This window comes from Musa acuminata, chromosome BXJ1-11 (assembly GCF_036884655.1).
Source record: "Musa acuminata AAA Group cultivar baxijiao chromosome BXJ1-11, Cavendish_Baxijiao_AAA, whole genome shotgun sequence".
NCBI lineage: Eukaryota > Viridiplantae > Streptophyta > Magnoliopsida > Zingiberales > Musaceae > Musa > Musa acuminata.
In genome coordinates this window covers 6,095,432-6,117,500 of record NC_088337.1, presented here as the reverse complement: position 1 = coordinate 6,117,500, position 22,069 = coordinate 6,095,432, and the positions used below count along the sequence as shown (strand labels likewise).

Sequence of the window (22,069 nt, the reverse complement as noted above, 5' to 3'; positions counted from 1 at the left end):
CTATCTCACACGTGCTTTTTAGTTTTGTGGGTTTTTGCACACTAGTCTTTGCATAATGAGAAAACCTTTTTGTAAAAATGTGCAAATTTTGTTTTCTGTACATGTGATGTCACCCTCAGATTTTTCAACACTGAGGAGGTAGAGAATGCAAAGGCAAACTCTAAGTACCGAGACAAAGCTAAAGGGTAGAAGCTAAGGAACTTCATAAGATTAATGTTAATAGGCTTCTTATCACAATAGCCAAAAGTGGAAGACTTTATATTGATGCAATAGTGCTCGACCAAAAAATGAAGTAGACAGTATGTGGTGATATACCTAATTACTTAGAGGAGTAGGTGACAAATAATAGAGTAGATGATGTAATCCCAGAGACAACTAAAACTATTAAAGACTTGCTCCTAAGTTGGGGCAAACTTTTCCTTTTTTTAGATAGAACTTTTTGTATTTCAGAAGTTTGATGGCAATGAGAAAGTAAATCATAGTTGCTAACTCAACGTAAAGAGTACAAATCCTTTGTGTGTTTCAAAAGTGTAAGTAAAGTGCAGTCAAAGGCTAGTAACCAACTCAATGCATGATGTACAACCCTCGAGGAGATGGGTGAAGTCAAGCAATCTTTACATTCTCAACTCTTAAGAGAATTGATAAAATTGAGTACTTCAGTTCTCTTATTTATTCAATAAAGAAGCTTTGCATAAGTTCAAAGACCCTTAGAAGAAAGTGAAAAATGATAGTTATCAAATCCTCACTAATGGTGATCGGTGATACCGAGAGTATAATGTTTGCTTCATATCCAAATAGAATATTAATCAAAAGCAAAAGTGATATGAACTACTTGGAGGTGATAACTAAATAGAAGAGGAATTGATGGATTAATTTTGTGAAGGAAAGACCCCAAAAACTTAAAAAGTATATGAGGCGATGCTCGTTAAATCTCTTATTTGCATCTATCTAGTTCAAGCAATGTAAGACATTTGAGAGATTAATGCATAGTAAGGAATGGCTTTTCCTTCATTTGAAGGATTCATAGAAATTAGCAAGGGTAACACAACTCAACCAACCTTACAACTAGAGTTAGAGTCATTGGCGAGTTGAAGCAGCATAGCAAATCAAATGTCAACTACTCAACAACAATGATGAAGAGCAATTGGGAGCCAAGAGACGTATTGCAATTAGAGCAGAAGATTGAAGATTCAACAAATGTGAGGAGATACAGCATTTACAAAGGTTTCGACGAGGATGTCAAAAGAATAAGTTGAGAAGAATATCATAGACAAAGCTATAAACAAGGTGTTCGATGTAATACTCATATATGTTATCTTTTGATTTTTATTCATGCTTTACCTAGCATATAAAGGGCTTACAATTGGTTTAACTATCCCATTTTGGTTGGCTTTTATGATCATTTTAGGCTTATAAATGTAGGTTATGTGTAGTTATTGCACAGAGATAAAATTGCCTAGAAACAAACTATCCAGGCAATTATTTTTGGGGTTTTTTAGCTTCACAGAGTAGTGTAGAGTGTCAACCAGTACAACATCGATGAGCTACTTGGGTGGCATATGGTTGGATGAGCCTTTGGGGTAATGTTTAGGGCTAGTTCGCTGTCTTATTTTGCAATAGTATCATACGAGCACTTATGGGGACTTTTGGTCATGACAAACCAACTTGGAACCTTTTTCGTGCAACCTTTCAAAACTTACAAAGTCTATATTTATAATTTGCATTGTCTATCAAGTTTTTACTGAAATAACTAATTGTGAATTTTGAGTTAAATGCTTTCTCTAACTTATTTTCTTTTTTTATATATTTTGAAAGGAACATAAAAGATATTAAGCTAATATGTTTTAGTAAAATCAGCTAAGTCCATTATCTAAGATAATTCGCTATGTCTAAGATCATATCCATACGAACATAATATATTAGCTTAATTTAATCATGTGTTTACATATAGGAATGATATTAGTGATGCTTAAATCAACCCGACTTGAACCCGACTTGATTCAAGTCCATGTACAATATGACCGAAGGGTAGACTCAAACATTTGCTTATCCTGTAATTGACTTATATGAAGATTAAGATTAGATATGATTCTAAACGTAATCGACATAGATAATGTCCTTTTAGTAAATGGTAACTAGTAATTGATATTGCATCTTAGGTAGCCTTTATAACAAATTAATCGAAAGAATATTTTACAATATAAGTCGAATGTGTCTCTCGTAGTTATTTTTGAGATATGAGCACTAATATTTTAGACTGATATCGACATGGCCGAATCGTTGACTAGGTCTTACCTTCTCGTTACTAATTATTGCTGAATATTTTCCATATATTATTGATACTAGCAATTGTTGTTATTGTTCCATAGTAAGACAAAGGCATTGGATTCACACGCTCATACTAAGACACACTCGTAGGCAAAGAACGAACACGATCTAAGCCCTCATCTCCTATTGCTCGGCCATCTTCACGTCAGGATTTCGCATCGGTTTGAGCCACATATCCGCCATTATTCGCGACGACAAGCTCCACAGCGCGTCCTGCCCCGCCTTACCCTGCCCTGCCTTCTTCTTCCCCGCCTTCCCCAGCCCGTACGCCACCAGCCACTGCATCGCCGTCAGCCTCTGCTTCTCCCCGTCCCAGACGCCCCGCCGCCCCCCCGGCCGCAGCTTCAGCCCGCCGACGTGCAAGCTTGCCACCTTAAACTTGGCCTCCTCCTCTTTCCCGCCTCCCTCCGCTCTCGCCGCTTGAATCATGGCGATCAGCGGGGCTCCTACTGTCTCGTATCGCCGCAGAGGATCCCTCAGCTGGATGACCACCAACAGCGTCACGGAGTTGGCCGCGGCGCAGGCGGCTTCCCAGTCCTCGGGCGGTATTGCCGAGTCCAGGGGATGCTTGTCTGCTGCCTTCGCGGCAAGAGGGGAGACGTCGAACAGAGCTTCTTCCTCGGCCATCCCCGCCTGGATCTTGAGAGCTTCCACCGCCATGGCTTCGATCTTCTGCAAGGCGAAGGCCAGAATCTCTTCCGCCGCAACCGGCTCCTCCGCCACGTTCCAAATGCCTGTCAAGATCCGCTCCTTCCTCCCTTCGCTCAGCGCCGTGGCCATGGTTTTGAGGAGCGCCACCGTTCTGGCCGCGCTGGAGCTCGCTCCCTCCTTGTTCCTCCCGCTGATGATCGCCGCCGCCATGCCTTCGAATGCTATCTGCTCCGCCGTCTTCCCCATGAGCTCGTCCATGGACGTCAAAGACTGTAGCTTGGCACCCAGTTCATCTGGTCCGATCGCTGCAAGCCTCTGAAACACCTCGAACCCGCTTGTGAGCCTCTGTTCCCCCAGGATGAATGGCCTGGAGATCTGCATTGCGAGCTTTGGCGTCTCTTTTCTTGCGACTTCCACGTTGAAAGGATTTGTTGCAGACAAGTAGCCTCCATCCCGCGTCTGCACGACGGAGCCCAAACCCTTTCCCAGATCCGAGATGTAGATGCCTTTGTCGCCATCTCTACCTTCTGCCACCCCTGTTTCAGCTGCACTAAGATGATCGCCTATGTCGAATATCGGTGGTGTCTTGTCTTCAAGCTCAAGCATCTGAAGGAACTCCCTCGTCACAGCGTCTTCCTCGGCATCCAACCGCGGCGTCTCATCTTCTTGCGCTGCCTTTGTGGGATTCAGCACGTCTCCGACCATCAACGATTCGAGAGCCTTGATCTGCTGCGCAATCGCGTCGAGCTCCGTCAACCGGCTGAGATGCGCGCTGTCGTGCACCACCTCCTTCACGACTTCGCTCGGAGCCAACGTCGCCTCTGCTGCCACCTCCACGGACTCCGCTTCTTCTTCTTCTTCTTGGTGTTCTTGTTTCTCTGCATGCTGAATTTCGATCCCCTTATCGACGACTTCGAATTCGGGGAGGTCGAGATCGTCCTTCAGCTCCGGCTCGGGCTTCTGGACCGGCGGAGGGCTTGAAGAGGGAGGAGGAGCTGGGTCGTCAAGACTGAAGTCGTCGATCTCCTTCAGGTCGACGGAAGATGCTTCCTTCGTCGGCGTCAGAGATGGTTTCGATCTCGTGATTTTTGGGCTTGTGACGCTGAAAGAAGACTTGGATTTCTTGAAAACGGAGGAGAAGGAAGACTCCCTCGCCTTCGCGGTGGTGCTGCTGCTGGAACCACCGCCTGCCTCTGCCTTCTTGTATAGGCCGATGCCTCCATCCTCCATGATCTGAAAGCTCAGCTTGAGGACCAGCTCGCCCCCTTTGGCCTTACCGGAGAGCGGGAACGACGAATCCCACTGTCGGACCCGTGCCCCTTCGAGGCTCTTCTCCATGGACTCCTTGACGAGCGGGCTCAGATCCACCGAGTTCTTGCCAAAGTCGAGCTCTGGGGCGTCGATGGCCACGATCGAGATCAGGAACGGCCGGGACTCGAACTTGAGCGGCTTCCCAGTGCCGGCGCCGCCGCTGCAGTAGACATGGCACCGGATGAAGAGCGTCTCCTCGAAGTCAGCGGACCCCTGTAGCACCCTCGCCGGCATGGTCTGCAGAGCGCCTTCCTTAGTCTCCTTCTTACGGACGACAACGGAGAGGCGAAGGCCGTTCATGGAGGCTGGGAGGCCCTGGATGGCGACGACTTCCACGGAGAAAAGGCACCCCAGGCGCTGCATCCCGATGTGGGACAGGGCGCGCATCGGCTTCCAGCTCCATATCCCCTTCTTGTCGGAGGTCTCGGTAGCGGTCGTGGTCGCGCCAGACAGGCTCTGTCGCTTGGATGGAGGGCCGCGGCGGCCGTCATCGGAATCATCTTGTTCCAGCTCGTTCTGGGTCTTCGGACGGGAGCGCCAGGGAGACATGGACATGCGGCGGGAGCGGGGGCGGCTTTCTGCCGCTGCGCCATCACCGCCGGCGCCGGTACCAGGGGCAGGAGCGGAGGAGCGGGGCAGGACAAGGGAGGCGGTGCGGCGGGCGGTGTGCGATTGGTAGAGGGAGTGGCTAAGCGCGTCGAGCTCCTGGAGGAGCTGCGCGTTGGGGTCTTTTCCCTGGGAGCCATCCGCCATGGTAGCAGCAGCGAGGAAAGAAGCAAAGAAGCCAGCGACTGCAATGATGATTGGAGACCGGGCAGAAGTCGATGACGGAGAAGAGATTTATGGCTCAAAAACGCCATCATCGATCTGAGGCTAAGGTTTTTGGACGGATTCATGTCAATGAATGGAGGAGAAGAGAGAAGGGTTTGGGGGAGATTTGGCCTCACCGTTCTCCTCAAGTCTTTGGATTGGGACGGGAGGAGATGAGGCACGGGAGAGGATAATGGGTTTGACACACATGTCATGGTTCTTTTGTTTGTTTGGCGCGAAGGGGAGTTGGGGGGCGGGAGTGACTGTTAGTTAATAACCTCCATTTGAAGAGTCAAGCCGACGACTTCAGGAGGCAACATGCGGTGATGAATCGAATGGTGCACCATCCTCCACGTGGGCGTTAAACCGAGAGCCAACAGGAGCACGAAACTTGTGGACTACGTGTTTTCCCTCATTTGTTTCCGTCGACGTGAACGCACGAATACACACACCTTATAAACCATCATTTGTTTTCGTAACGCCACGTTGTACACCATCTGATGAATCTTCCTTTATCGTTATCATGAACACGTGGATTCACAAGCAATTATTCTCTCACGATGGACTATAAGAAGTAACTCACGAGGCATCGATTCCTCTATTCCTTAATCACTCTAAAATTAAGCGGCGGACAGAAAGCTCACAAAGTTGAAAGTTTCAATTACCGAATCCAAAAGCTCACATTTTTCACATCCCAATTAGATGTTCGGTCAGAGCGAGCCGAAAGAGACCCTTAGAACAAGCGGCATCGGCATGAGACGAGCTTAGCCTCCGAAGCCGTACAGGGTGCGGCCCTGGCGCTTGAGGGCGTAGACGACGTCCATGGCGGTGACGGTCTTGCGGCGGGCGTGCTCGGTGTAGGTGACGGCGTCGCGTATGACGTTCTCGAGGAAAATTTTGAGGACACCGCGGGTCTCCTCGTAGATGAGGCCGGAGATACGCTTCACGCCGCCACGGCGGGCGAGACGGCGGATCGCCGGCTTAGTGATGCCCTGGATGTTGTCGCGGAGGACCTTGCGGTGGCGCTTCGCACCGCCCTTGCCGAGCCCCTTGCCTCCCTTACCGCGGCCAGACATCGCAACGATCGACCCAGCGAAGAGGTAAGAGAAGAATCAAAAGCGCAAAGATGGAGGAGGAAGGGAAGAATTTGAGACGATAGAGGCAGGAAGGGAGGGGCCGATATTTATACAGGGGGAATTAGGGATTTGGCCGGGGGAGGGAAACGGCGGGATTTGGGTATTAGAATTTGGGATCGCGAGGGAGTCGGGGTTTGGAAGGATGGGAAGTAGCAAATGGCCATTGAATTGAAAGTCAACGGCTCAGATGCGTTGGGCTGCTTCGGCTCGGATCGCTGACGTGTTAGGTCTTTTTGCGCACGTGAGTACGGCGTGATCCAACGGATCACGTTTTAGTTGGAGTGACTCGAAAGAAAACCACGATTTTGGCACTGCCCAGAGTTATGTCTAATTTTACTGCACCAAAAGGGTTTTACATTTTGGAAATAGTATATATTCTAATTAAAAAATGTTTATTTCTAGTAGCACATGAATTCCTCTATATTTTATGATCATGTACACCTTCCAGGGTTAATTACTTCTAATCATGATAGGTAATTCAACTTATTTGAATTAAAAAATTGATAATATAAAATAATTTACTCATTTTATTAAGTGAAATGGAAGGGTGCATAATCATCCATCGGCTGAAAATATTTAAAGATTATACAGAAAGACAAAAGAACTCAATTCAAATTGGCAACATTGGAAACGGAGATCAAGGTTTTGGACATGCATAACGAACATTTTCGTTAATCCGATAAAAAGATTATTGAAATTCATGTAATCGTAAGAAGCTGACTCTTTTTTATGTGAAAGAATACAGAAAAAAATGATGGCCACGAAGTATAGAACTTGAAATAGGGTTAATGGTTGGCAAACAAATCTCTAATTTCAACTACCATAATTCTGGCAATGAATAATATTTGAAATAGGGTTCGGCGATTCTTGTGGTTATAATAATCCAAATCGTATTGTCATTATGAAATTTCTGGAAACAACAGGACATGTTTCATCATACCAAATGCAGAAAGAATGCACAAATTGTTCTAATGTTAAGGAGCATGTTTTATGTCATCCTTTGTTGACAACTGCAGCAAAACATAAAAAGTCTAGGAATAAATCCAGTGGACCAGCAGCTATTAGAATGACTTAAAACACGAAGGCAAGATTCATCCCAGTACAACTTCAGTCTATGACATTATAATCATGAAACACCTACCAAGAATTGATGTATAAAATCCAAATCAAAACCACAAAAATTTTAACACATGACATTATTGTTCACAGCCCCAGGCAAAGAAACAAAAATACTCTATTCCAAGTCAACTTACAAATGCTCCACTTGAACAGTCAAATCCTGTATGCCCAGGTCATGATATAATCCATGCACGTAGCGCAGGATTGGAAGGTCCTCTGCTCCTCTCTTAACCTAGAGAAAATATCAAAACAATTATTGGATTGTCCAATTATAAAAAGATACCACATTGTTAAATGTGATGACAGTCATATGGCATTATATAGGCCAAAAGCCCTTTCAATCTGGATAAAAGCTATGCATGCAGGGTCCCAACTCCATTGACTGCATCGCCTGGTAGCTACTAACTCCATTAACTACATCACCTTGCATGGCCATCTCCTCAAGGCTTCTTACCTGTCTGTCTTATAACTAAATTTACAGCATGTGTGGTCCAATGAAAAGCTGTGCCAAAATAAGGCACCCAAACATGAGCACAACCAAATGCATTTTATCAAGGCCTTCACTAGCATGACATGGTAAAACAACTTGGCAAGGGAAGCATCTTTGCCCATGCATGATAATTGACCATTTTTTCACCATCGCTGGAATTTAAACAAATGAAAAAAGAATTTATGACTGGCAATCTAGAAAATGTTGAGATAAGTATTGTCATCAGGGGTGATAGTCCTCTTCAGTAGCATTAGCATGACATGGTAAAACAACTTGGCAAGGGAAGCATCTTTGTCCATGCATGATAATTGACCATTTTTTCACCATCGCTGGAATTTAAACAAATGAAAAAAGAATTTATGACTGGCAATCTAGAAAATGTTGAGATAAGTATTCTGTCATCAGGGGTGATAGTCCTCTTCAGTAGCATTTTATAACATATACCTGAACTGAGAGAGATCCAATGCAATGACCTGGTACCAGTTCCCAGAATCGAGCTTCCGAGACTTCAGAAACATCCTCAAGAGAAGTTATCTACCAAAGGTTGGATTAAGCAAATCTAAGGAATAAACTGTGAAAAGCCTAAGAAAAGGATATACTGGAGGACATGAGCATACCTGTCTCCAGCATTTGCTAAAGGCAGAAGAAGGTATACTTGCAGGAGCCATCTGGAGCAATATATTGCCTGAAGCTCTAAAGAGTGGCATAACAACCATGAATATTGCAACTGAAACAAGCCCCAAGCATAAAACCTCTGCATTCTCAACCCTGCAAATGAAAATGAGAATAGAGTGGATTTAACCATCTTTCATAATGAGAAATATGGAAGGAAGAAAGACAACTTTGCTTAATGCACAATTCTTACCCTAAACTAAGAAACCAGGATGCCAGGATCAGACCTGCACTGGTAGGGAAGTATAAGAAAATGAATTAGAACCTCGTTTAAAGAACAGAAACTATTGATTTTAGTTAGATCTAAACCTCCGAATAGAATCTGCAAGAACATGTAAGCAGACCGAGTGATAGTTCATATCTTCAGCTTTCCTGTAAACTGCACAAAGGTGGTTAAATCTCAAACAATTACTACTCTACAATAAAAGTAATGCAACAGTAAGACATAATAACAAACATAGCATAGGAATATACCAATATTAACACGAGCGTAGCTCCGAAAGAACCAAACTCCTAGTATGTTCACCAAAAGATTGGTCACAGCTGAAACAATTAGGTAGTGCCTAATCATAGAGTAAAAAAATAAGTCAGAAACAATATTACAACTTAAATAGAACCTACTAATAAAGAAAAAAAGTAAGTCAGAAAACATTAGAGACCAACGGAACCTACACTAAGGCTCTCAAAGCACTGTACGTTTGATTCAAATAATCATGCACTGACGTGCTTTCTTACAATGCTATGTTTTCACAATGTTGCACAGACATTGCCTGCTTTTCATCTCTTAAGTATGCAGCATTATTAGCCAAGGCCTCGCGACAATTCCAAGCAAGGATTTGCAAGGAAACAGAGGCATATGTATTAGAAAAGGGATGGCATCAATAGAGGCGCCAAAGCAATTCCTCTACACCCTCTACAAAAAAGAGGGGCTTAAATGATGGTTTCAAGACATTGTAACAGTTAACAGGATACCTATGCTAACTACACCAAAGTTCAGTTTGGACTTTTGTCTGATTATATGCTAGTTATGGAACGATATCGAGAGAATGCTTAATAAACCTACTCTGTCACAACCTAGAAATGTAGGCATCTAATTCAAGCAATCTCTCCAAACATGTGATTAAGACAGCGCACACATCAGTCCACCTAGACACTGCAATTGTGAGAACCTCATGCATTGCATTATCAACTAATTTGACCACACTGATTGGTGTACAAGAAACCTACTCAAATGGCAAAGGAAATGACTGGAACGTGTTGGGCTGTAACATCTGCAAGGTCCCAGTTGTACAAGAGTCCAGTAATAAAACAAACCATAGCTATCGGAACTAGACTGGAGCAGCTGGTCAGAATGAGAACTATAACTTTGTCTAGTTTGCTTTTGTTATAGGATCAAGCATGCAATTAAACTCACAAGTAGCCTTTACAAAACTGGTCTGGCCTATCTTACCAGTTTATTGCCCCTAATTTAATTGCCTCATCTACATTCAACACTGCCCATGGGTCTACAACATAGATGCAGAGGAGGAAAAAAAGAAAAGAAAAGGTATATAAAAAAGGAAAGCAAAAAAGGGAAAAAGGAAAAAGATCCCCTTTGTCATACGTATACTTAAATATATTATCATTTTTAAACTTATGTTGACTCCAGGCTTGGCCAGTTGATAACCAGTCTGATTCTGAACTGACAACCATGGAACAAACGGCACAACAGAGCAGATACTACAAACTGCAAAGGTTGTAACCAAGTTTGCAACATTACACATAATAGAATCATCACTACCAATTACATAAACGAAAATGCTGATGGAAGCATCTTAAATAAAATAATGACTTACTTGTGCTCAGATTCATCTTGAATAAATGCATGTAGTGCTTCAACTGCTATGGAGAATGACATAAACAATAGAAACAGCTGTCTACACAGGCAACAAAAGCAGCAGTCTGATATGTTAGTCCCAGATCATATGAAAAAAAGGATATATGTAATTAGTACTATGTACTAACAAGACAATGGAACAATTTAAAAAGGACTACTATCAAACATAATATTACAATTTGCCTAACTATAACAACATTATGTTCACAAAAGTCTGAAAGATTGGCTAATGAGGTATAGATCTGAAGCAGTTGGATGCTTCTTAAAAGAACACAATTATTTTGTAGTCAAACTTGTGTTTCATTAAAAGCACAACACTGTTTAATAATAAACAATAACAAGAAGAACAAAGTAGATTGTTTGTCATATAACTTCTTTTCCCACTCTACCCAAACAAATATACAAAAAAACCAAATCAAAACCATTCAATTTGTACACAAATTTATTTTAGAGCATATAGCAGAACCGTAACCATCCACCATTTAGTAAGACCCACCTTATATCATCATGCCATAAGAGTTACAAGCACTAGGCTATCTAAATACAGGCAATATACTTCTAAAAGTAGCGCTAAGGCAAACCCACTTGTAATCAACAAGAGGCTAGAGCCTAGCTGATCAACTTGGAAGGAAGAATAACAACTTTAACTTGATAAAAAGGCAGAGAAACAAATCATTATTGTCTATAATCTATCACATCCAGAAAGAGTAAAGAAAAAACTTACAGCATTTGTAAAAGCTGATAGTACTTCCAATCTTTTGTACCTAAAAAAAGAAAAACCCCAAAAGTCAAAATCTTTGTCTTTAAACTTGAATTAATATGTTCCTTTTAGGAATTAAAACTTTCTTCAGAGGAACGACATAAAATGATGCATTAATGACACTCCATTATAAAGGGAAATATAGAGAAATTTTGTTCACAATGACTACAACTATTCCACGTTACAAGAAATGCTGTAGAGGCTGTAGAGATAGAAACTAACCCATAGGTATATACACCATCAGGCTTCTTCCTAGAAGCAGCCATTGCAAACAATGAAAACGTTAAAAGGCCACAACCAAAGGTAAGATGAAATGCATCCGATACCAAACCTGCAAGAGCAAGTGTCAGGGAATTTAGCAGAATAACACAATCTAATGTGCAGTATGACCACTTTTATATTATTGACCATGCGACAAACATTTGGTACATCATCAGTAAACTCTATTCACAAAGTGGTTAGAATACTGGAAAGATTATCAACAGGATTCACAAAATCGTACAGAATGGCAGATTTGGAGAAAAAATAAAGTACTCGAAGAACATATGTAAATATAATGCCCATAGATATTGTTATTTGGTTTGTAAATGTAATGCTCATAAATACTAGCATTTCTAATGTTGAAAAGCATTGCAACTAAAGTACTCATAGCATAGCAAGTATCCATATCCACGGAAGTAGATCATAATCAAGTAACATAGAACTATGAAGTATTCAATCCGAGCAAGAGAGGGAATAAGGAAGCGCATAACGACATGGTCTGACCTACGCGCCCGGTGAAAATGCCAATCAACAACTCCGCTGTAGAATAAGCCACGTTGAGCGAGATCATCAAAGCCAACCGCTTCATCGGCCGATTACCCGAACTTATGGCTTGAACCACCGATACCATCCAGTGAAGCAGAGAGAGGTTCCGACTATCTCCGCCGCCGTTCATGGCGGATTTGCCATACCCCATCCCGTACTCATCGCTCCCAGACGAGGGGATACTGATGAAGGAATCGCTCCGGGAGAGATTCGCCCTGAGGGACTGAGTCCTCTGAGGCGGAAACGGCGAGTGGGGCTCAGGTTGTCGGAAAGACGGTTGGCGCGAGAAGGCCAGCCTGCGATCACCACCCACGAAGCCGTAGTCGCCGGCCCACGGCGGCTGGTCGGGGATCCGGTGCCCGAAGGAGGAGCTCCGGCGGGGAGGAAACCTGGGGGCCGTCTCCCCCGTGTTAGGATCGCGAGGAGCCGCCTGCTGTTCTTCCATCTGGATCAGGATACCTAACTAATTCCGTAGAGCAGAAACCCTAAATTCCAGTCCAGCGGAAGGAGAGTGCAACGATTGACTATGGATCAGCATAAAGAGGAGCGGAGAAAGAATGGAAGATCTCTCGAGCGTTGTTTCGAGACCCTCCAACGGACGATTATTATTAGATCGTGGCGGTCCCTGAGTTTGCGGAGGGCGGAGGCGGCCCGCCGTACAAGACTTGTCTACTTGCTTTAAATGTCGCAATTTTAGGTCAACCGCAATAGAAAAATAACCATAAAATAACTCACTGATTGAGAATATAAAATTTCAGATTTTTAGCTAATAAATAATTATCGAGATATGACGTGTCTAATCGTCCATGTCTCAAAGGTTTTAAGGACAGATTTAAGCTTCAATGAAGATAATATAATTTGTGCTTAATTTAATTGGTAGGATATTATAAGGGTGAATTCTCAAGAAAAAAATATCTTTTAAAAATTCTCCATCTCAATTTTTAAAAAAAATTATAAAATATTTTTTTAAAAATAATCATTTTACCTATAATCCTGGTTATTCGTCTTCTCCTATATTGCTTATTTATTGCCCTTGTTTATACTTTCTCTCCACTTTGTCTCGTAGTTATAGATATCTCTACCTCTAGCCTCGTCAAACCCTTTCTTATGTGTAAGAGCCAGGCGAGGATAATAAAAACTCGAAGACATTGAGGAGAAAAGATAGTGATAAGTTTGACGAAGATATAAATAAATTAATCATTCTTTATAATAAAGAGGTACTTTAAAAAAATTTGATTGATGAAATTTTTTTCTGAAAATTCACCAATATTATTTGAATGATGCACAAATATTTGAGATATCTTTGGGAAATTGATACATGAGAGTATGAGGGACTGAGAAATTTAGAGAATGGTTGACTAAATCCTCCGAATAAAAGAAAACAACAACCTACCTTATATTCGAGATCACTGAGGCAATTCAATGAATAAGATGCGAATTATAGTCCGAGATCGAATGAGATGCCTCATTAATCTCTCCATCAAACGATTGGCGCTGTTTCTCCACAATGTCATTTTTGTTGATCTAATAAAATAATATAAGAAGAAATATGTGATTTCAATGGAAAAAACATAAAAAAGAAATATAATAGATCTCTAGATATAAAATCCAATGTAACATCACAGGGTAACACAACATAAACATGAGTTACCAGAAAGATGAACACTTCAGCTGTAGAACTAATCTTTTCCAAATCTAAAAGCACAAAATAGATTGCACAGTTTCATATCATCACATGAAGCCACGGAACAACGATCTGGTCTGGATGGCTAGCGGTAAATTCCCCAACCAAAATATCAGCATCGTTTTTCCATGGAAATCACAATGACCCATGTCTCATAAGTCCACAAATGCCTTCACCATCCTATGACCGCAAATGGTAATCTACATTGAAACCGCATGGATCAGATGGGCTTGCACCTGGTCTGCAACACAAGATATTCAAGGAACTCGGTGATTAAAATGAAAGAATGTTCCTAAAGTTCTAGGAAGCACCGATGCAAGAAATGATCTGAAGAACTAAGGTTGAATTCGAAATAGATTTAGAACTGTAATGTACAACTAAAGCAAAAGACAATATGTTCCCAGTCACTATTATTTTCCATACTGTTTCTTAGATGAAGGGAGCTATAGAAAATTAGGATAAACAAGAAGATGTAATACCCATTACTTACCTCTTATTTATGGTGCAATAGTGAAAGTTGAGGTTTCCAGAATTAATATCTTCAATGTACTGCAACCAGAGAACAAGAGTCAAGAATGACCAATGAAAGCACTGATCATAAACTATTTGATCCCAACCTAAGTTTCAAACACTAATACTATCAGTGTACCCAACACTAAATCCAACCATAAGCTTAGAAAACTTGGCTAAAACAAGATGGCAAGTCAAGAAAGAGGAACTGCAAAACTTACCATTCTCAAGGTAACAATGATTGATGAAAATGCTAGGGAATCAAATGGTATGTCATCCAAAGCAAAAAGAGCACATTCGAGTGACTCAGGGCCTGGTGAAAAATGAGGTGTCTTCAATCTTGCTCGGAATATGATGTAACTCTGTACTGGATATGAGATTAGACATAGTTCTTCATTACCAAGACCACTGAATATTTGTCCAAATAATTATCAACAGAAGTAAGTTATCTCACTTGGCCAATGAGAGGAATATCTAACTGTGCAAATGGTGAAATGATTTCAACTTCAGCACATGCTTCTTCCAGAGTTTCTCTAGCTGCCCCTTCTGCAGCAGACTCCCCAATCTCCAAGAAACCAGCTGGAAGTGTCCTGCAGGTTTAATGGTTCAACATTTAGACCACTTTCCATCAAAATCAAATCTCATACACAGTACAGGCCAAATGGGAAGCTTGGGGAGACGAAAAGCAAACATGGGCTTCCAAATTCAAGATTAAATCCAACTAACTTGAACAACTATATTTACAACGAAATAAATTATGAAATAGTGAAAGTTTAAATTTATAATTTTTTTGACATTTTCTATAATTATTTTTATGTTTTTTTTAGGTTTAATTTGAGTGACAGACCTTTGGCAAAACTTAAGTAATGAAGATGTTAGGAAAATCAAACAATGATAGAATCAAACCATGAAGAGTGGAAAATTGAAGCAGAAAAAATAATGATAGAATCTACACCACCTGCCACAACAGACCAAAAGGTCCTCTAACTTCTACATTTGCTAACAGTTCTAAAAACAAACCATACAGAACCACGAACTGTTGAGTTTACTATGATTGTGTTTAATGGACAAACTATTGAGGCACCAAAAGATGCAAATGTTGTCTAAGAGCCTGAAGCACCAGCTGTTGATTTTACAACAATTAATGAATTTACGATTAAGGATTAAGATCTTTCCTCAGTTGCAAAACCACTAATCCCTTCATCAAAGCCTACAATTGACCTCTTATGTTCAATTGATGTTGAAGTTGATGCATCGAAGTTGTTGCATATTGCAACTACTGTTGATTCTACATCAAAGATTGCTGAGATTGTCTGATCAATATGTTTTTTCTTTTGCCTAAAACAGATTGCAAGAATACCAAGAATTGATTTCCATGATCAGATCTAATACCTGCAAGATCCTCTTACCAACAAAAGATCATCATGAGGATATCATGTTGTGCAACAGAAGAGAATGGTAAATACTGATTTGAGCCCAAAATTCAAAACTGAGTTTAATTAGGTTTAGGTCGAGCCTACAAAATTCAAAACTTTTGAGATGGTGTTACTAGTGCAGGTAACCAGTTGGTCAATATCCAGAACAAACAGATTAAAATGGGAACAAATCTAACTTTCGAGATGGTGTTCGTAGTACAGGTAACCAGTTGGTCGGTATCCAGAACAAACAGATTAAAATGGGAACAAATCTAACAACTTAATGAAATCCCGTTGAATGTGGATAAGGTACTGTGTTATGATATTTTCATAAAAAATTTAAGATTCATAGCTATGCCATTTTTAACTTCTTTTGGGAACAAATCTAACAACTTAATGAAATCCCGTTGAATGTGGATAAGGTACTGTGTTATGATATTTTCAAAAAAAATTTAAGATTCATAGCTATGCGATTTTTAACTTCTTCCGTTATCCTTTGAAATTCCTTTCCACATCTTATCTTCCCTACCACAGCAGCTAGCTCTTCCCTCTTTTTGTTCTACCTATTCTACCCATGCTTGCATCAAATTGGTATGAGAAGTACTGTGCATGTTTCAGTTTCTTACATCAAAGAAATTAGCAATAACAAGCGAAAGAGTAGATGATAAGTATTTAATCAAATGAAAGGAAAGGATAAGATAAGCACCAAAGACCATAAGATGGCTCAATTTTCCGTTTACAAAGCAGAACCTTGTCATTATGCTCCACCAGGCAACCAACTACCTGGAAAACTCAATCACCAGAGTGAACAAATAAGTCAAGATCAATATCATAATGCAACATCTATTATCAAAATGAATAGAAAACTGAGACAAATTTCTAAAACAAAGAGAAATAAACAACTGAAGTTTAATATATAGAAACTGCAATAGACATATCAGATAGAGTAGCTTCATGTCCGGCGGCTCAAATCCAAAAAATATAGAAAAATATATATAATTTAAGAGTCATGCTCAGTATGAAGCCCAGTATGGCCTCCCATGTCCAGTGGTTCTTGCCAGAGGAGGGACACTGCCAATAATACATACCCTGTTCGGTAATAGATCGACATGCTAAGGAAGCAGCAGAGGAAGGAGAAGAGGAACAAAGAGTAAATGAGGTGGAAGATGAAGGAAGAAGAAGAGGAGAACTAATCTATCCTGCTGTCATGACACACCATTCTTGCTGCCATGCCACTGCCTCAATGCTGCTATGTGGTTGCCACCGTGTTGCCTGCTAGTCTATAGATACATAATAGATAGAGAGGGACGGCGCAAAAACTCGTAACCCACATGATTCCATAACATAATTGATAGGTCAGGTTAGCAGGTCATTCTATCCTCACCTATATAATAAAGTTCTGCAAGCATATCCCAGGAGAACACAACATTATCCCAGTTTTCCTTTATCAATGTTAGATAAGTGTTTCATAAGTTATTAAATATTTTTTAAACATCAGACACTTGTACAAAGAAAGGCATTGAGATATAGGCTGTTATCATCACAATGATTTTGGCTTTAATGTTGAGAACAAACATTATTAATTATTAAAAATTACATCATACTGAGATAATAATAAAAGAATCAAAGATACCATCTTAGCTGTCATGTCGTTGCCATATGCATTTCCTACTTTTTCAAAGTTTGCCTTGTTGGTGTGTCTATATCATGTGGTCTCCCTTTCCTGTGTCCAAATCCACGCCTCTTAGAGACCAACTCTAGTAATCACAGTGAGCTCAAGCAAATTGCAAGGAATGGGCAATCCATAATGAAGAAAGGCTAGAACATTCCTAGAAAATGGATGAGGAAGAAGAATACTCCAGCAACACAAACAGCCTGTCCCAAGCTACTGTAACCAAGAGGTTGGAATCTCCTTGAAATTCCCCATGTAATTCTGCCAAAGGTGCCAAAAGCCCACGGCAATCAAACAAAGAAGATTGACATGGTTCTCGGGGGAAGAGGAGCCATCTTCACCTAATCAAGCTCCATTCATCCAATGGTCTGGAGCAATTCAAAGAAAAAGACACCAGAACAAAATTGCAAATAGGAAAAGATGGGCCAGATCCTCTTGACCGGACACATAAGTTGCAGTTTAGAAATTTCAAACACATTATCAAAGGTAGGAGAGGATAGATGCACAGCCCTACAGAGAGAATTTAACAAAAGAACTGAATCCAATATGTTCATAAGTAAGGCCTCTCTTCTTTATTCTTGTAAATATTTTAATCTGATTAATCAAATAGCTTATATTTATAAGCAAATTTAAATTCTTCGTGATTTAAGTTTCTTCAAGTTCACAAGTATTGGTTGCATAACTTCAAAAGATCATATACTTCTTTAATAAAATAATTATGCCTTATAGTAATATTTCCAAGTCCTCACTTACTCGAATAATTTTTCAACCTTGGGATTAATTTTGAAACACTTATATAGTAATATATGTTGTAGCAATACAACACAAATAAGCATACAAAAAGCTCAAACAAGAAAAAGTGTAAATAGAACTAGTACTGCTTTCTTATTCTCAGTGATCGACTTAAAGGTTCTCAAACGAGCATAAATCTTCACCATTATCAGTTTATTTGAAGCCAACTTTGTTGAAAAGAAAACCTGACATCACGTTCTTCATCATGGAGGATATACAAAGCACAATTTTGAAGTCAGAACCCATCCAGAAGTGAGTTCTAACTCGACTTTCCAAGCAATCAAGTTTGAACGACATCCACAGACGTAAAGGGAACTCATTGTCTATGAGGAAGGTTACACTCTAACTAAGCTTTGTTTAAAGCGCATATCTGTAAGCACCAGAGTCAATCCACTTGTCAATCATAGTTCCACCCATTTTAGTATATAAATGTCATTAGAGATCGCTCCCTGACATTGTTAGCTTAAGATATAAACTCAACTGTGTAGTCTAGAATTCAAAAGTATCAAAATGATCCTCATGTATAGAGTCAAGACTGTAACATCATCCATAGGTTTTCCAAGAATGAAATTATTGTCAAAACAAATAAATCACATCACATAGGATGTATAAGTTAGTCCTTGATGCATATTTGACAGACAACAAATTAGTTCTAGATGCAAAAAATCTTACTCTCTCAAGGAGATTTGAGTCCTCTACAGTCAGTAAATTCCACAAACCTATATAGTTTATTTACTTACCTTCCATCTCCGGGCAGAGATCATGGTTAGCATTTCCCGCATAAACAGGTTACTTCATTCATGTGGTCTAATTCTTTTCTATTGAGATTCTCCCTTGACAAACCTCATGCTAATAGATACTTTCTTGCTTACTGGCAATCCATCCTAGAATGTGTCTGAACAAACAATGAAGATTTCTCTTCCTAGCGTGTCTAAGGGGCTCTGGTCGTCTGCAATGAGCAGAATGGGGTACTTTTGGAGGATGCTCTCTAGTACACGAGAAAAGCAAAAGAATTAGCCACCTACTACTGGCTTTTAAAGTCTATTGGCAGCAATTCCTATGAGGAAGGGATGGTCGGAGGCTTTCTTCTAATTCTTCTTCTGTTCCATTTGTCAGTCCTTTGTAAGCAATCTCTTAGGGAAGGGAGATAGCACAAAGAACAATGTAGCTAAAGGTGATAGTAAATAAGGTGAACCCAACAGTCCTCTAGCCAAAGCCAGAATAGTCAGACCTGCCAAAAAAGCACTATTTCTAGAGTCCTCTGTTGCTTTCCTCCCGATGCATCCGGTTACTCGCCACGCTTTCCACTCATGCCAAAGAAAGAGCATGATGGATCAAAGAGGGTAGGCCGGAGCCTTGACCTTTCTGTTTTTTTTTTTGAATAGTAAAGACCATCAGTCAGTCTTGGGAGGTTTGGTTCCAGCCGTAATATCATCCCTTTTCTCTACGGAGCTTTCTCCAGTGCCGGCTCTTCAATCTCTACTATCTGTACCGACTTGCTTGCCTTCCTCCTTAGGCTCTATATATGGTTTCTCAATCCGTTGTTCATTTGTCGATACCATACTTTCAATCTGTTTCAACCCCATGGAGCGGTAGGTTAGGGATCAAGCTTGAGTGGAGAGAATTTTTCCTATACACCCTATACCCCATAGCCCCAGTGAGCAAATGATTGAAGAGCTCAGAGAGAGGAGGAGAATCAAAGGTTAACAAGGCACGAATTCCAAGCTTCAAAAAGTGCTGCCGTCAAGTTTGCTCTAGTAGTGGCTGTTGGGTTAGCATGTTTAGGTTAGGGCAAGGTTCGGAGGAAATAACCCGACTGTTGGATAGGCCCTGTAGCATGTTGCATCAACTTCTACTTGCTTTAGTTTGACTTTAGGACTAACCAATGTGTAAATCCCTTTTTAAAGCTTTTTGGGAGAAAGGAAGCTAAAGTCCATGTCTCACTAACAAAAAGTAGAACTATGTCATCCATCAATGAGGATAGATGAAAAGATACAGTATAATTAATGGCTGAGAAAGATGATGATAAAGAAAAACATCATGTATGTAATTAAAAGAGAAACACAAGAAGTTCTTCATGTTCAGTCAAACATTTTAAATAAAAAATCCAGTGATATATAAAGCAGGAACACGAATATTAAATCACACAGGTCATTGGTCATACCATTTTGGGATTCTCATAGTGAATTTTCCCACACACCGTGCAAACTGCTCTTATCTTCTCTTCTCCATCTGGTATAACATGCTTAGTTGGATTTCCACAAGAATGACAAAAGCAGATTTTGGGTTTTTGAAACTGCAACGTTCAAATGGTAAATGATTAAAAAGTACCCAAGTACCAAATTACAACAAGATCTGCAAAACTGCCTAATTTTTTACTTGAGGGATACCAGTCAAACAAACTCCCCTACAATGTTCCCATTTAAATTCAATCCCTTTTGTTCCTTTTATTACCTACTTGTAGCAATAACTACGACAGTCATTTGTAGCTTTAGCATAGGTTTTAATATTAATGCAGTCGTTAAAGATTAGCATAAAGGAAGACACGAATTACACCAATCTATTATTGGAGAAAAGAAAAGTGCGATCCTTGAAATATAGGGATTGCCTATTACTATTGACAAAGAAAATAAATACAAAACCTAACTTCCCATCAAATAAAAAGAAATTCTCCTGAAACCCACCATAGACGGCGCCGCAGCAGGCCCGGTGGCGGCAACCACATCGGGCCTCGTGTCCGGACCACCGGAAGACATCCAAAAGGCTCTGAAAACAGCGTGCGAAGGGGGACAAGGCACGAAAAGCGGCGATCTCCAAGGAGAGGCAGAAATACTGGACTGGGAGAGAGAGGCGATAGCGGGGAGCGACGCGAGGCTACAGAAGCGGGGATTGCATCGGAGCAAGGGCGAGACACCAAATCCGTAAGAGAGGTGAACCGATCTCAGCATCATTTGGTGAGATCCCTTTATTAGGGCTTTAGACGGAGCGCAGTGGCGGAGTGGCGGAGGTTGTGGTTAAGGTCGGGCTTGGAACACATCACCACCCGCGACAGGTGGACGAAAGCGTTCTAACAGGATGTCGACGGGTTTAGGGATCGGGCTATCCTGACCGTTCAGACCGTGGATGGAGACGGGTGTTGAAATCCGGTGACCCGATCCGGTTGTGGACGAGAATTAAGGCTTTGGCTGTGCATTAATACGTTCGAGTCATCAAGCGGTGCTACTGCTCACCGATCTGGATTCAGACAGAATTCAGGAAACACTAAAGGGCCACGACCATTGACCTTCTATTCAGCGCCACGTTTTCTTGTGGAATGCACCATCAAAAGAAACGGCTGAACCCCCCCTCGACTCGCTTCCTGGAACCGCCTCTCTCACCGACAAAGGTGAGTCTCTGTGGGAGAGAGAGATGGAATCGGAGAAGAAGACAGAAAGAAAAGAAGAGGACGAAAAGAAGAGAAGGGAGACGAAAGAGTGAGGAGAGGAAGAACAGAAGCAGAGGGAAAAGGGAGAGGGAGAAAGAGAAGGAAGAGAGACGGAGAAGGCTTCGGCTGTGAGAACAGAAGAGAGAAGAAAGGAAAGAAAGAAAGAAAGAGGGAAAAGAAAGAAGAAGAAGAAAGAAAATTAGGGAAGATGGGTTAAGGACTCGTTTTGATATCAAAGGGAAAATGAATTCTCTTATATTTTTATTAATTATATTTATATTTAGATTATAGATTGGTGAACCATAATATTCTTAGTTAATTAGATTTTTTATATTATGAAAAAAGAAAAAGGATGAAAATGATGATATCTGAAGAATAAGGAAAGGAAATATCTGTTGTATGGTAAAAATATCTGTTTAATCATTATATTACAAATTTATTGAATAATATATGAATATTTCTAATTTTGAAATGATGTATCGTTTTTAAAATAATATGTAAAAAGATTTACTAAAATACATAATTTTGTAAAAAAAAGTATATATTGTTTTTTAATATAACAATTGTTTGATGCTATCATCTAGACCCTATTAATTGGGTTATATTTTGATA

The 22,069-nt window shown here is 40.8% G+C and overlaps 4 protein-coding genes across 4 annotated transcripts; all 4 read right to left on the bottom strand.

The window, feature by feature from the left end:
- Positions 1-2,309: 2,309 nt before the first annotated feature.
- LOC135597055 (protein PLASTID MOVEMENT IMPAIRED 1-like) lies at positions 2,310-5,234 on the bottom strand. The gene has a single exon (XM_065089483.1). The coding sequence runs from the start codon at positions 5,041-5,043 to the stop codon at positions 2,452-2,454; it is 2,592 nt and encodes an 863-aa protein (XP_064945555.1). The 5' UTR covers positions 5,044-5,234; the 3' UTR covers positions 2,310-2,451.
- A 500-nt stretch (positions 5,235-5,734) lies between these two features.
- LOC135597057 (histone H4) lies at positions 5,735-6,321 on the bottom strand. The gene has a single exon (XM_065089485.1). It carries the CDS (start codon positions 6,174-6,176, stop codon positions 5,865-5,867), a length of 312 nt encoding a protein of 103 aa, XP_064945557.1. The 5' UTR covers positions 6,177-6,321; the 3' UTR covers positions 5,735-5,864.
- Positions 6,322-7,295: 974 nt separating this feature from the next.
- On the bottom strand, positions 7,296-12,623 carry LOC103970626 (metal tolerance protein C2). Its single transcript, XM_009384474.3, has 10 exons — positions 11,919-12,623; positions 11,376-11,484; positions 11,118-11,157; positions 10,353-10,429; positions 8,992-9,080; positions 8,827-8,896; positions 8,711-8,749; positions 8,463-8,613; positions 8,290-8,379; positions 7,296-7,587 (listed from the first exon to the last, which is right to left on the bottom strand). The coding sequence occupies exons 1-10, from the start codon at positions 12,403-12,405 to the stop codon at positions 7,486-7,488; spliced, it is 1,254 nt and encodes a 417-aa protein (XP_009382749.2). The 5' UTR covers positions 12,406-12,623; the 3' UTR covers positions 7,296-7,485.
- A 909-nt stretch (positions 12,624-13,532) lies between these two features.
- LOC103970625 (nudix hydrolase 23, chloroplastic) lies at positions 13,533-21,623 on the bottom strand. The gene is made up of 7 exons (XM_009384473.3): positions 20,718-21,623; positions 20,198-20,329; positions 16,276-16,352; positions 14,609-14,744; positions 14,376-14,516; positions 14,135-14,193; positions 13,533-13,885 (listed from the first exon to the last, which is right to left on the bottom strand). Exons 1-7 carry the CDS (start codon positions 20,982-20,984, stop codon positions 13,825-13,827), a joined length of 873 nt encoding a protein of 290 aa, XP_009382748.2. The 5' UTR covers positions 20,985-21,623; the 3' UTR covers positions 13,533-13,824.
- Between the last annotated feature and the right edge of the window lie 446 nt (positions 21,624-22,069).